This window comes from Coregonus lavaretus (assembly GCF_964263955.1).
Source record: "Coregonus lavaretus genome assembly, chromosome: 8".
Taxonomy (NCBI): Eukaryota; Metazoa; Chordata; class Actinopteri; order Salmoniformes; family Salmonidae; genus Coregonus; species Coregonus lavaretus.
Window position 1 is genome coordinate 41,055,929 of NC_139995.1, and position 15,679 is coordinate 41,071,607.

Sequence of the window (15,679 nt, forward strand, 5' to 3'; positions counted from 1 at the left end):
TTTTGGTGGTTTAATCTAGATTCTATGTCATTGGGCGTCATTAAGTGTTTCTCTCTTTAGTTTGTCAGCTTGGTTGATGTTTAGAGAGAGAGAGAGCAGACTGAAGGGGGAAAAAAAGTATTGTAAAGTTGCACCTTAAAAAATGTAATGTGTGACTGGTTGGTGACGATGAGTGGAGGCCCAAAGGATGCTGGGTACTCTTTGTGATACAGCAACGAGGGAGGCGTGCCTACGTGTGTGTGTGTGTGTGTGTGCACGGCTGTATGTTACCGTTAGTTCTACAAAGCAACGTGTAACACTTACAGTATGTGGCTGCAGTGTGGCGTGGTGAAACGTTATGGATGAGCGCTGTCACTGGATTGGGGGGATGAAACCTGACACTGCCTTCTGATTGGCTGATCTGATGCTGAGGTTGTGTATTGGTTTACTCACAGAACTGGGAGATGGGCGCGTCCATTTGGGCGGCGGCGCCCCCCTTGGAGTTGAGTTTCTGGACTTGGGTGGGGGGCACAGGCTTGTGGGACTGACCGGTGGCCCGGTACATGGCCTGGACCCACAGGATGCGGTCCTGCTCATCATCACTAGCAAAGATCACAGTGTCGCCCTCCTTCACTGCGTTGAAGAAGGTCCTCCCACCATCCAGACCTAGAGACAGAGAGGAGGGTTTAGGGACAGGTTGTGTGTGTGTGTGTGTATATACAGTTGAAGTCGGCGCAGTGGTCTAAGGCACTGCATCGCAGTGCTAACTGTGCCACTAGAGATCCTGGTTCGAATCCAGGCTCTGTCGCAGCCGGCCGCGACCGGGAGATCATGGGCGGCGCACAATTGGCCCAGTGTCGTCCAGGGTAGGGGAGGGAATGGCCGGCAGGGATGTAGCTCAGTTGATAGAGCATGGCGTTTGCAACGCCAGGATTGTGGGTTTGATTCCCACGGGGGGCCAGTATAAAAATAAAAATAAACATGTATTCACTCTGGATAAGAGCGTCTGCTAAATGACTAAAATGTAAATGTTTACATACACCTTAGCCAAATACATTTAAACTCAGTTTTTCACAAATCCTGACTTTTAATCCTAGTACAAAATCCCTGTCTTAGGTCAGTTAGGATCACCACTTTATTTTAAGAATGTGAAATGTCAGAATAATAGTAGATAATTATTTATTTCTGCTTTATTTCTTTCATCACATTCCCAGTGGGTCAGAAGTTTACATACACTCAATTAGTATTTGGGTAGCCTTCAACAAGCTTCCCACAATAAGTTGGGTGAATTTTGGCCCATTCCTCCTAACAGAGCTGGTGTAACTGAGTCAGGTTTGTAGGCCTCCTTGCTCGCACACGCCTTTTCAGTTCTGCCAACACATTTTCTATAAGATTGAGGTCAAGGCTTTGTGATGGCCACTCCAATACATTGACTTTGTTGTCCTTAAGCCATTTTGCCACAACTTTGGAAGTATGCTTGGGGTCATTGACCATTTGGAAGACCCATTTGCGACCAAGCTTTAACTTCCTGACTGATGTCTTGAGATGTTGCTTCAATATATCCACATAACTTTCCTTCCTCATGATGCCATCTATTTTGTGAAGTGGACCAGTCCCTGCTGCAGCAAAGCACCCCAACAGCATGATGCTGCCACCCCCGTGCTTCACGGTTGGGATGGTGTTCTTCGGATTGCAAGAGCCCCCTTTTTCCTCCAAACATAACGATGGTCATTATGGCCAAACAGTTATATTATTGTTTCATCAGACCAGAGGACATTTTTCCAAAAAGTACGATCTTTGTCCCCTTGTGCAGTTGCAAACCGTAGTCTGGCTTTTTTATGGCGGTTTTGGAGCAGTGGCTTCTTCCTTGCTGAGCGGCCTTTCAGGTTATGTCGATATAGGACTCGTTTTACTGTGGATATAGATACTTTTGTACCTGTTTCCTCCAGCATCTTCACAAGGTCCTTTGCTGTTGTTCTGGGATTGATTTGCACTTTTCGCACCAAAGTACGTTCATCTCTAGGAGACAGAACGTGTCTCCTTCCTGAGCGGTTGTCACGGTTTCGGCCGAGGCTGCCTCTCTCCCTTGTTCGGGCAGGCTTCGGCGTTCGTCGTCTCCGGAATTCTAGCTGCCACCGCTATATGTTTCATGTTCGTTTGCTTTTGTCTGTTTGTTTCCACACCTGTTTCTGTTTTGACGTAATTAGTGTCCTATAAGTTTCTCGTTGTGTTTGTCTAGTGTTGTGTGTGATTGTTTCCGTCAGTGTTGTGTTTTGCTCGGTTGAGCGTGTTTCTCCACTGTGCTGGAGCTTATTTGCACCTGTGTGTGCACCGTTACATTTTGTCGCACCTGTTAGTGCGCATTTACCTTTCGCCTTCGTGCGTGTTTTTGCTGTCGGGCTTAGTTGTCCTGTTGCCTGTGTTGGGCCAGTATTACAGCCTTTGGAACATTCAGTCTGCGTCCTGCGTTTGATTCCTACACTACACCTACAACACGCCCTGACAGAATCACACACCTACCAATGGAATCAGCAGGAGCCGAAGCAGCCCAGACGAGACTGGAAGCCCAGGTTCGGGACCAGCAAGAGCAGCTCCTGCAGATGGGGACCGCCCTGCAGGAGGTGATTACCACACTCCGAGGCTGGGGTTCGCCTCCACCGCCGCCCGCCCTGCCAGCACCATCGGCCAGCCCGCCCATTCCAGCGCCGGAACCTCGAGGAGTCCGACTATCTCTCCCGAGGGCCTACGACGGGACCGCGGCTGGGTGTCAGGGATTCCTGCTCCAGGTAGAGCTATACCTGGCCACAGTGCACCCGGCACCTTCAGGGCATGAGAGCGTGTCCGCCCTGATCTCCTGCCTGGCCGGAAAAGCGTTGGAGTGGGCCAACGCGGAGTGGAGGAAGATCGACGCCACGACGATTACGTACACCGAGTTCTCCCGCCGCTTCAGGGCGGTGTTTGACCATCCCCCGGAGGGGAAAGCGGCGGGGGAGCGTCTGGTCTTCCTCCGGCAGGGGAGGAGAAGTGCCCAGGAATTCGCGCTCGAATTCCGTACTCTAGCGGCAGATGCAGGGTGGAATGATCGGGCCCTCATCGATCTATACCGATGTAGCCTACGAGAGGACGTCCGTCGGGAGCTGGCTTGTAGGGACACCAGCCTCACTTTCGACCAGCTGGTTGATATGTCCATCAGGCTGGATACCCTGCTGGCTACCCGCGGACGTCCTGCGGAGGGTCCGTCCATTCCACCCTCCAGCGCCTCCGAGCCGTGTCCTATGGAGCTCGGGGGCGCTGGCGCTAGAGAGAGGAGGAGTCGGCAGGCTAGGGGGTCCATCCACTGCACCAACTGTGGTCGGGGAGGACACACCGCGGCTAGGTGCTGGGGATGGCCTCCTAGGGGAGATGACGACAGGTCCCGCACTGGGGATTCCCTCCAGGTGAGTAGGCGCCCCACTCACCCAGAGCTCACTGTTGCCCATTTTTGTATGCCTGTACGTTTTCCACAGGTAGCACCTCATTCCCAGCATAAGGCGCTGGTAGATTCAGGCGTGGCTGGGAATTTTATTGATAAAAAGTTTTGTTTAGCGTTAGGGATTCCCCTCATTCCTGTTGATGTTCCTTTTCCCGTTCACGCCCTAGATAGTCGTCCGTTGGGTACGGGCTTAATCAGGGAGGTCACGGCGCCACTTAGGATGTGTGCGCAGGGGGATCATCAGGAGATGATTCAGCTGTTCCTGATTGACTCTCCTGCGTATCCGGTGGTGCTGGGCATGCCCTGGTTGAGTACCCATAACCCAGCGATTTCGTGGCAGGAGAGGGCTCTGATGGAGTGGTCTGCTCAGTGTGTGGGTAGATGTTTGGGCGTTTCCGTAGGGGCTACCTCGGTGGAGAGTCCAAACCAGGTGCCCGCATTGCACGTTCCACCTGAGTATGGGGATTTGGCTATTGCGTTTAGTAAGGCGAGGGCGACGCGGTTGCCACCCCATAGGCAGGGGGATTGTGCGATAAACCTCCAGGCAGGAGCTGCGCTCCCACGGAGCCATGTGTATCCTCTGTCTCAGGAGGAGAAGAAAGCTATGGAGATTTACATAGACGAATCGCTGAGACAAGGATACATACGGCCGTCCACTTCCCCCGCGTCCTCGAGTTTCTTTTTTGTGAAGAAAAAGGATGGTGGTTTGCGTCCGTGCATCGATTACCGTGGTCTCAATCAGATTACGGTGAAGTATAGTTATCCACTCCCGCTGATTGCGACCATGACTGAGTCGTTGCATGGGGCGCGTTTCTTCACGAAATTAGATCTCAGGAGCGCGTACAACTTGGTGCGCATCAGGGAGGGTGATGAATGGAAAACAGCCTTTAGTACCACCTCGGGCCATTACGAGTATCTGGTCATGCCATACGGGTTGATGAACGCTCCATCAGTTTTCCAATCATTTGTGGATGAGATCTTCAGGGACATGCAGGGGCAGGGGGTGGTGGTGTACATTGATGACATTCTCGTGTACTCACCTACCCGTGTCGAGCATGTGGCCCTGGTGCGCAGGGTGTTGCGGAGGCTGGTGGAGCACGACCTGTATGTGAAGGCAGAGAAGTGTCTGTTTTTCCAGGAGTCGGTCTCCTTTTTGGGTTATCAGTTGTCTGCGTCAGGGGTGAAGATGGAGGTAGACCGGGTGTCGGCCGTGCGTAATTGGCAAACACCAACCACTGTGAAGGAGGTGCAGCAGTTTTTGGGGTTTGCAAATTACTACAGGAGGTTTATCCGGGGTTTTGGACAGGTGGCAGCTCCCATCACGTCTCTGTTGAAGGGGGGTCCGGTGCGTCTGCAGTGGTCGGCCGAGGCGGACAGGGCGTTTGGGAGGCTGAAGGACCTGTTTACCTCGGCCCCGGTGCAAGCGCATCCGGATCCCTCTTTGCCGTTCCAAGTAGAGGTGGACGCATCGGAGGCCGGTTTAGGAGCCGTGCTTTCACAACGGTCTGGCGCGCCACCTAAACTCCGCCCCTGTGCTTTTTATTCTAAGAAGCTCAGTCCGGCGGAGCGGAACTATGACGTAGGGGACAGGGAGCTGTTAGCCGTGGTACAGGCTCTAAAGGTGTGGAGGCACTGGCTTGAGGGGGCTCAACACCCTTTCCTCATTTTGACGGACCACCGTAACCTGGAGTACATCCGGGCGGCGAGGAGGCTGAACCCTCGCCAGGCAAGATGGAGTATGTTCTTGACCAGGTTTACTTTTAAGATCACGTACATCCCTGGGTCACAGAATGGCAAGGCAGATGCGCTGTCTCGGCGGTATGACGCGGAGGAGAGGTCCGTGGAGCCCACTCCCATACTGCCTGAGTCGTGTCTGGTGGCACCGGTAGTGTGGGAGGTCGATGCTGAACTCGAGCGGGCGTTACGCACCGACCCTAGTCCACCACAGTGCCCGGAGGGTCGGAAGTACGTTCCGCTCGAGGTTCGGGATCGATTGATCTATTGGGCTCACACGTCACCCTCCTCTGGACATCCGGGTATCGGCCGGACGGTGCACTGTCTTAGTGCCAAGTACTGGTGGCCCACGTTGGCAAGGGATGTGAGGGTTTATGTTTCCTCCTGCTCGGTGTGCGCCCAGTGTAAGGCGCCTAGACATCTACCTAGGGGTAAGTTGCTACCCCTGCCCGTTCCACAACGGCCATGGTCCCACCTCTCAGTGGACTTTATAACAGACCTTCCCCTCTCCCAAGGGAATACTACCATCCTGGTCGTTGTGGACCGGTTCTCTAAGGCCTGTCGTTTGCTCCCCATGCCGGGTCTTCCTACGGCCCTGCAAACTGCCGAGGCACTGTTTACCCATGTGTTCCGGCACTACGGGGTACCCGAGGACATTGTGGCTGATCGGGGTCCCCAATTCACCTCCAGAGTCTGGAGAGCGTTTATGGAGCGGTTGGGGGTCTCGGTGAGCCTCACCTCGGGTTACCACCCGGAGAGCAATGGGCAGGTGGAACGCGTAAACCAGGATGTGGGTAGGTTTCTCAGAACATACTGCCAGGACCGGCCGGAGGAGTGGTCAAGGTACGTTCCCTGGGCCGAGATGGCCCAGAATTCCCTACGCCATTCCTCCACTAACCTAACTCCATTTCAATGTGTGTTAGGTTACCAGCCGGTTCTGGCACCCTGGCAGCAGAGCCAGATCGAGGCTCCTGCGGTGGATGAGTGGGCGCGGCGCTCGGAGGAGACTTGGAACGCTGCACACGTCCACCTGCAGCGGGCCCTCCGACGTCAGAAGGCGAGCGCTGATCTCCACCGCAGTGAGGCACCGGTGTACGCACCTGGTGATCGAGTCTGGCTCTCTACCAGAAACCTGCCCCTCCGCCTGCCCTGTCGGAAACTGGGTCGGCGGTTTGTAGGGCCATTTAAAGTCCTGAGAAGGTTGAACGAGGTATGTTATAGATTACAGCTACCTGTGGAGTATAAGTGTATTAACCCCTCGTTCCATGTGTCCCTTCTCAGGCCGGTGGTAGCGGGCCCACTCCAAGAAGATGAGATCTTGGAGACTCCTCCGCCCCCGTTGGACATCGAGGGGGCACCGGCGTACTCCGTGAGATCCATCTTGGATTCGAGACGTCGGATGGGGGGTCTCCAGTATCTAGTGGAGTGGGAGGGGTACGGTCCGGAGGAGCGGTGCTGGGTGCCGAGGAGAGACGTGTTGGACCCGTCGCTCCTGACGGAGTTCCATCGGAGGCATCCGACGCGCCCTGCGCCGCGTCCTCCTGGTCGTCCCCGAGGCCTGAGTCGGCGCACGTCTGGAGCCGCGCGTCAAGGGGGGGGTACTGTCACGGTTTCGGCCGAGGCTGCCTCTCTCCCTTGTTCGGGCAGGCTTCGGCGTTCGTCGTCTCCGGAATTCTAGCTGCCACCGCTATATGTTTCATGTTCGTTTGCTTTTGTCTGTTTGTTTCCACACCTGTTTCTGTTTTGACGTAATTAGTGTCCTATAAGTTTCTCGTTGTGTTTGTCTAGTGTTGTGTGTGATTGTTTCCGTCAGTGTTGTGTTTTGCTCGGTTGAGCGTGTTTCTCCACTGTGCTGGAGCTTATTTGCACCTGTGTGTGCACCGTTACATTTTGTCGCACCTGTTAGTGCGCATTTACCTTTCGCCTTCGTGCGTGTTTTTGCTGTCGGGCTTAGTTGTCCTGTTGCCTGTGTTGGGCCAGTATTACAGCCTTTGGAACATTCAGTCTGCGTCCTGCGTTTGATTCCTACACTACACCTACAACACGCCCTGACAGCGGTATGATGGCTGCGTGGTCCCATGGTGTTTATACTTGCGTACTATTGTTTGTACAGATGGAAATTGATCCCAAGGATGAACCAGACTTGTGGAGGTCTACAATAATTTTTTCTGAGGTCTTGGCTGATTTCTTTTGATTTTCCCATGATGTCAAGCAAAGAGGCACTGAGTTTGAAGGTAGGCCTTGAAATACATCCACAGGTACACCTCCAATTGACTCAAATGATGTCAATTAGCCTATCAGAAGCTTCTAAAGCCATGACATCATTTTCTGGAATTTTCCAAGCTGTTTAAAGGCACAGTCAACTTAGTGTATGTAAACGTCTGACCCACTGGAATTGTGATACAGTGAATTATAAGTGAAATAACCTGTCTGTAAACAATTGTTGGAAAAATTACTTGTGTCATGCACAAAGTAGATGTCCTAACTGACTTGCCAAAACTATAGTTTGTTAAAAAGAAATTTGTGGAGTGGTTGAAAAACGAGTTTTAATGACTCCAACCTAAGTGTATGTAAACTTCCAACTTCAACTGTATCTACCTGGCTGGGGGTCAGTGTAGTCCACAGTATAGCCATCCAGCTGTAGTAGCTCCTGTGGCTCAGACTTCTTCTCTCTGTAGCTGCACATGGCAAAGGTGTACTGGCTCACCTAAAACAGAGAGGACAGACATGTCATACACTTCATGTGCTGAGGAACATCACAGGATCAATGGTGACTTCTCAAGGTTGAGCTTCTTTAAAAAGTTATTATATTTGTGTGTGAAAATCAAATCAAATATATAATAATGAAATCAAATTGTATTTGCCACATGTGCCGAATACAACAGGTGTAGACATTACCGTGAAATGCTTACTTACAGCCCTTAACCAACAATGCATTTATTTGTTTATAAAAAAGTAGTTAGTTGAGGTAATATGTACATGTGGGTAGAGTTAAAGTGACTATGCATAAATAATTAACAGAGTAATAGCGGCGTAAAAAGATGGGGTGGGGATGGGGGGGCAGTGCAAGTAGTCCGGGTAGCCATGATTAGCTGTTCAGGAGTCTTATGGCTTGGGGGTAGAAGCTGTTGAGAAGCCTTTTGGTCCTAGACTTGGTGCTCCGGTACTGCTTGACGTGTCTATGACTAGGGTGCCTGGAGTCTTTGACAATTTTGAGGGCCTTCCTCTGACACCGCCTGGTATAGGTATCCCTTCAGACACATATGTTACTTTTGGTGTTGGTGGTGTAATACTTTGAATGAACATTCATTTGACCAGACCAAAGACATGATATTTCAGAGGCTGATGATATACAGTGGGGAAAAAAAGTATTTAGTCAGCCACCAATTGTGCAAGTTCTCCCACTTAAAAAGATGAGAGAGGCCTGTAATTTTCATCATAGGTACACGTCAACTATGACAGACAAAATGAGAAAAAAAAATCCAGAAAATCACATTGTAGGATTTTTCATGAATTTATTTGCAAATTATGGTGGAAAATAAGTATTTGGTCAGTAACAAAAGTTTCTCAATACTTTGATATATACCCTTTGTTGACAATGACACAGGTCAAACGTTTTCTGTAAGTCTTCACAAGGTTTTCACACACTGTTGCTGGTACTTTGGCCCATTCCTCCATGCAGATCTCCTATAGAGCAGTGATGTTTTGGGGCTGTCGCTGGGCTTTCAACTCCCTCCAAAGATTTTCTATGGGGTTGAGATCTGGAGACTGGCTAGGCCACTCCAGGACCTTGAAATGCTTCTTACGAAGCCACTCCTTCGTTGCCCGTGCGGTGTGTTTGGGATCATTGTCATGCTGAAAGACCCAGCCACGTTTCATCTTCAATGCCCTTGCTGATGGAAGGAGGTTTTCACTCAAAATCTCATGATACATGGCCCCATTCATTCTTTCCTTTACACGGATCAGTCGTCCTGGTCCCTTTGCAGAAAAACAGCCCCAAAGCATGATGTTTCCACCCCCATGCTTCACAGTAGGTATGGTGTTCTTTGGATGCAACTCAGCATTCTTTGTCCTCCAAACACGACGAGTTGAGTTTTTACCAAAAAGTTCTATTTTGGTTTCATCTGACCATATGACATTCTCCCAATCCTCTTCTGGATCATCCAAATGCACTCTAGCAAACTTCAGACGGGCCTGGACATGTACTGGCTTAAGCAGGGGGACACGTCTGGCACTGCAGGATTTGAGTCCCTGGCGGCGTAGTGTGTTACTGATGGTAGGCTTTGTTACTTTGGTCCCAGCTCTCTGCAGGTCATTCACTAGGTCCCCCCGTGTGGTTCTGGGATTTTTGCTCACCGTTCTTGTGATCATTTTGACCCCACGGTGTGAGATCTTGCGTGGAGCCCCAGATCGAGGGAGATTATCAGTGGTCTTGTATGTCTTCCATTTCCTAATAATTGCTCCCACAGTTGATTTCTTCAAACCAAGCTGCTTACCTATTGCAGATTCAGTCTTCCCAGCCTGGTGCAGGTCTACAATTTTGTTTCTGGTGTCCTTTGACAGCTCTTTGGTCTTGGCCATAGTGGAGTTTGGAGTGTGACTGTTTGAGGTTGTGGACAGGTGTCTTTTATACTGATAACAAGTTCAAACAGGTGCCATTAATACAGGTAAAGAGTGGAGGACAGAGGAGCCTCTTAAAGAAGAAGTTACAGGTCTGTGAGAGCCAGAAATCTTGCTTGTTTGTAGGTGACCAAATACTTATTTTCCACCATAATTTGCAAATAAATTCATTAAAAGTCCTACAATGTGATATTCTGGATTTTTTTTCCTAAATTTGTCTGTCATAGTTGACGTGTACCTATGATGAAAATTACAGGCCTCTCTCATCTTTTTAAGTGGGAGAACTTGCACAATTGGTGGCTGACTAAATACTTTTTTTCCCCACTGTACCTACCTGCACCAGGACGAAGAAACGCTTCTTCCACCGCTTCCAGACGTTTTTCCCAAAAGCCCACAAATACCTTCCAGAAAACAATGTTAAAGTTTATTACATGGCAATGGTATAAGAATTGGCTAATGTTGTTTCCTGTGCTGTAACAACAGCAACAGAATCGGCAGGTTTAGCCCACACTAAATTTATAGAAAAGAGTGTATCCCCTCCTACATGGAAAAGAGAGGCTGATCTAATCACTGTTCATAATATCCCTTACAGAAAAAACACATGATTTCACATTAAATTTGACGTGAAATAATCTGAAAACATGTTTTTGGAACATGTGTAGTTTCATGTTATCACATGTTGATTTACATGTTGTCACATGTTATCACATTAACTTCACATAAGATCACATGTGAAATGTATGTTTTCTTTCCGTAAGAGATGATAATGATGTTTTATGCAGACTGGATGACCCTAAGTTGACGTAGTGAGAGTGAGTCACTTTGACCTGTAAGCTAGAGGCTTTGTTGCTCCCCAAAGGTGAAACAGACAAGGACAAAAGGGCCCTCCAAAGGCAGGCAGAATGGTCATAAGACATGTCTAGTGATGTGCTGCAACTATAATGTTAATAGTGTATCTACAGAAACACAAAATATTCATATAGATTGTTTCAATGAATTCCAACACCTGATGGTAATGGGAATGTTATGTCAATGTCATACAATATTTATGATTATGGTCCTCCATCATTTGCAGAGCGTTCGTTACATGAGAAACTTTCTGAGTTGTACAGATCAAAGTACCCACTAGTAACCACCAGAGGGGCTAGAACAGTACAATACACAGCATTTTTCCACTACAGCTATGTGACTAGAAATGAGGCCAAGAAGGAACCAATGAGAAGGCTGGTGGAGTTCTAGAAGAAACAGATAAAAAAATAAAAAATAAAGCCCAACATAAAACCCTCTCTGGAGATCCTCCTCCTGCTCCTCTGGCATCATGAGAATGTTATAGTAGCAGACTTCTTTAAGTAAACCTTTATTTAGCAAGGTAGGCCCATTGAGGTCAGACGACTTATTCTGCAACGGATACATTTATGACAGTTTCCCTTGCTTACCCAGAATGCTTCCTGTTCTGTGGCTTGTCCATGCTTACCCAGAATGATTCATGTCTGCTGCTTGTCCATGCTTTGCTAGAATGCTTCATGCTCTGCAGCTTGTCCACGCTTACCCAGAATGCTTCATGTTCTGCGGTTTGTCCATGCGGATGGCCAGTTTGATCTGAAGGTTCTGGTCGGGGCAGGCCTTGGTGATGGCCATCTTATGGAGCTCTGATGCTTTGGGGCTGTTAGGGGTCGGGTGGAGGACCACCTGGAGGAGAAAATTATCAAATAAATTAATATTGAAAGAGAGATTTAGAGATGAAGAAAATATGACAATATTTGTTTTTATCCTTTATTATTTAACCAGATGAGTCCCATTGAGATATAAATATCATCTTCAAAGGAGCCCTGGCCAAGAGGAAGCAACACTGTATTGGATACTACAGTTGAAATTGAACATACTGTACAAGGTGTATTGGAGAGATCTCTGGTCTGTATCCATTCATCCATCCAGTCAGTCAGTATTCAGCACCATGAGTCAGCATTCTCAACAATTCTGAACACTCAATTAATTTTCACGAGCTTCCATTAAATCCTAATCGTGTTCTGGCAGCCTGGTCCCCAGTGTGCCTGTGCTTCATGTCACGTTTGAGCCGGTGGCTCAACCTGTCTGTGTAGCTGTGTAGCCGTATCAAAGGAGAGAGAAGCCCAGCAGCCTCCACTCTCCTCTACTCCGCGCCGCTCTGCTCCACACTGCCTCCCTGAAGAGGGGGCCTAATCTATCTTTGCTGAGTTAAAGAGCTTTGAGAAAGCGTTGCGGCCTGGCTGGATGACTGTCTGGTTGGCTGGCTGATTTACTGACTGCCTGACTGATTAACTGACTGACTGGTTAACTGACTGACTGGCTCACTTTTTGACTGTCTGATTGGCTGCCTCTCTGCCACTGCAGCAGGAGACCAAAGAGCCCCTGTCACAGCTAAGGTCACTACCACAAGGTGACGTCTTACAGCTTCTCCCCTCCGTTCCCCTCCACTTCCCTCCTATTATCTCCTCTCCTCTCCTCTCCTCTCCTCTCCTCTCCTCTCCTCTCCTCTCCTCTCCTCTCCTCTCCTCTCCTCTCCTCTCCTCTCCTCTCCTCTCCTCTCCTCTCCTCTCCTCTCCTCTCCTCTCCTCTCCCCACCCTTCCCCTCTCACTGCCTCTCCTCTCCCCACCCTTCCCCTCCTCTCCCCTCCTCTCCTCTCCCCACCCTTCCCCTCTCCCCTCCTCTCCCCTCCTCTCCTCTCCACTCCCCTTCCCACCCTTCCCCTCCCCTTCCCTCCTCTCCTCACCTCTCCTTTCCTTTCCACAGCCTCAGCCTCAGTCTACCACAGCCACAAATCAGCCCTAGCCAGCCCCTCTGATAACCAGCAGTGAGCCCAGCCCAGCCCGGGGCCGTCCGTCACACGGGTCACAGGACGATCGATGGCTCTCGCTCTCTGCACCAGAGGACAGGACAGCAGCAGAGAGGAGCAAAGCAGAAGATTAAGACATTTCTGCATGACTTTCCTGTCATAGATGATGCAAATTGCATCATTAATATTAATAAAATAGGACAGTTGTGGACAGTATGTGGCCCGGGGATATCATTGAGGAACTGTAATGGGGTCACAGCTCAGAGGGTAAAACTGGTTGAAATGCAGTTCTGGTAGTGGGGGGTTAAAACCATCCCTGACTCAGCCCACCTACAGTACTGTACTGAATAAGCATCAGGCAGTGTAGATGAGACTGGATCAGTCCTGCTTTCCCAGAGGGAGGGTTTGAATGATGCTACGGCAGAGCTCCTTAATATCACCACCTTCATTTTAAGTCTGTCTAAACCAGGACAGAGAGGCCCAGTCAGTCAGATGAGAATTATAAAAAGAACGAAGACTCATCATCATCAGGGATTTAAAACAAGGACAGTGCAGACCCGGGGACCAGCAGTGGATGTAGCTTACTGTCTACACATCACATTTGTATTTGTTCCTTTATTTAACTAGGCAAGTCAGTTAAGAACAAATTCTTATTTACAATGACGGCCTACACCGGCCAAACCCGGACGACGCTGGGCTAATTGTGCGCTGCCCTATGGGACTCCCAATCATGGCCGGTTGTGATACAGCCTGGAATCGAACCAGGGGGTCTGTAGTGACGCCTCAAGCACTGAGATGCAGTGCCTTAGACCACTGCGCCACTCGGCCGCAGGGCTAGACAGATTACCAGGACGTGTACTCAGAGCATGCGCAAACCAACTGGCAAGTGTCTTCACTGACATTTTCAACCTCTCCCTGACCGAGTACTCCCTGTTCACCCACGACTGCGTGGCCAAGCACGACTCCAACACCATCATTAAGTTTGCTGACGACACAACAGTGGTAGGCCTGATCACCGTCAACGATGAGACAGCCTATAGGGAGGAGGTCAGAGACCTGGCAGTGTGGTGCCAGGACAACAACCTCTCCCTCAACGTGAGCAAGACAACGGAGCTGATCGTGGACTACAGGAAAAGGAGGCCCGAACACGCCCCCATTCACATCGACGGGGCTGTAGTGGAGCGGGTCGAGAGTTTCAACTTCCTTTGTGTCCACATCACCAACATACTATCATGGTCCAAACACACCAAGACAGTCATGAAGAGGGCACGACAACATATTTTCCCCCTCAAGATTTGGCATGAGTCCCCAGATCCTCAAAAAGTTCTGCTCAGCATCCGACCATAAGGCGCTACAGAGGGTAGTGCGTACGGCCCAGTACATCACTGGGGCCAAACTTCCTGTCATCCAGGACCTACAGTTGAAGTCGGAAGTTTACATACACCTTAGCCAAATACATTTAAACTCAGTTTTTCACAATTCCTGACATTTAATCCTAGTACAAATCCCAGTTTTAGGTCAGTTAGGATCACCACTTTATTTTAAGAATGTGAAATGTCAGAATAATAGTAGAGAGAATGATTTATTTCCAGCTTTTATTTATTTAATCACATTCCCAGTGGGTCAGAAGTTTACATACACTCAATTAGTATTTGGTAGCATTGCCTTTAAATTGTTTAACTTGGGTCAATCGTTTCGGGTAGCCATCCACAAGCCTCCCACAATAAGTTGGGTGAATTTTGGCCCATTCCTCCTGACAGAGCTGGTGTAACTGAGTCAGGTTTGTAAGCCTCCTTGCTCGCACATGCTTGTTCAGTTCTGCCCACAAATTTTCTATAGGATTGAGGTCAGGGCTTTGTGATGGCCACTCCAATACCTTGACTTTGTTGTCCTTAAGCCATTTTGCCACAACTTTGGAAGTATGCTTGGGGTCATTGTCCATTTGGAAGACCCATTTGCGACCAAGCATGAACTTCCTGACTGATGTCGTGAGATGTTGCTTCAATATATCCACATAATTTTCCTTCCTCGTGATGCCATCTATTTTGTGAAGTGCACCAGTCCCTCCTGCAGCAAAGCACCCCCACAGCATGATGCTGCCACCCCTGTGCTTCACGGTTGGGATGGTGTTTTTTGGCTTGCAAGCAACCCCCTTTTTCCTCCAAACATAACGATGGTCATTATGGCCAAACAGTTCTATTTTTGTTTCAACAGACCAGAGGACATTTCTCTAAAAAGTACGATCTTTGTCCCCATGTGCAGTTGCAAACCGTAGTCTGGCTTTTTTATGGCGGTTTTGGAGCAGTGGCTTCTTCATTGCTGAGCGGCCATTCAGGTTATGTCGATATAAGACTTGTTTTACTGTGGATATAGATACTTTTGTACCTGTTTCCTCCAGCATCTTCACAAGGTCCTTTGCTGTTGTTCTGGGATTTATTTGCACTTTTCGCACCAAAGTACGTTCATCTCTAGGAGACAGAACGCGTCTCCTTCCTGAGCGGTATGACGGCTGCGTGGTCCCATGGTATTTATACTTGCGTACTATTGTTTGTACAGATGAACGTGGTACCTTCATGCGTTTGGAAATTGCTCCCAAGGATGAACCAGACTTGTGGAGGTCTACAATTCTTTTTCTGAGGTCTTGGCTGATTTCTTTTGATTTTCCCATGATGTCAAGCAAAGAGGCACTGAGTTTGAAGGTAGGCCTTGAAATACATCCACAGGTACACCTCCAATTAACTCAAATTATGTCAATTAGCCTATCAGAAGCTTCTAAAGCCATGACATCATTTTCTGGAATTTTCCAAGCTGTTTAAACCCCTACAACTCATCCAGAATGCCTCAGCCCGTCTGGTGTTCAACCTTCCCAAGTTCTCTCACGTCACCCCGCTCCTCCGCACACTCCACTGGCTTCCAGTTGAAGCTCGCATCTGCTACAAGACCATGGTGCTTGCCTGCGGAGCTGTGAGGGGAACGGCACCTCCGTACCTTCAGGCTCTGATCAGTCCCTACACCCAAACGAGGGCATTGCGTTCATCCACCTCTGGCCTGCTGGCTCCCC

At 49.3% G+C, this 15,679-nt stretch overlaps 1 protein-coding gene across 4 annotated transcripts in view; it reads right to left on the reverse strand.

Annotated features, from left to right (window-relative positions):
* Positions 1-15,679, reverse strand: part of LOC311133706 (calcium-dependent secretion activator 1) — a gene marked incomplete at its 5' end in the record, with an annotated part of 153,962 nt that overhangs the window by 35,436 nt on the left and 102,847 nt on the right. For all 4 annotated transcript variants that reach the window (XM_084167243.1, XM_084167241.1, XM_084167242.1 and 1 more), the window contains 4 exons: positions 433-645; positions 7,784-7,892; positions 10,140-10,206; positions 11,355-11,494. In XM_084167243.1, the coding sequence (XP_084023369.1) occupies positions 433-645; positions 7,784-7,892; positions 10,140-10,206; positions 11,355-11,494 (529 nt within the window). The remainder of the gene's footprint in view (positions 1-432; positions 646-7,783; positions 7,893-10,139; positions 10,207-11,354; positions 11,495-15,679) is intronic.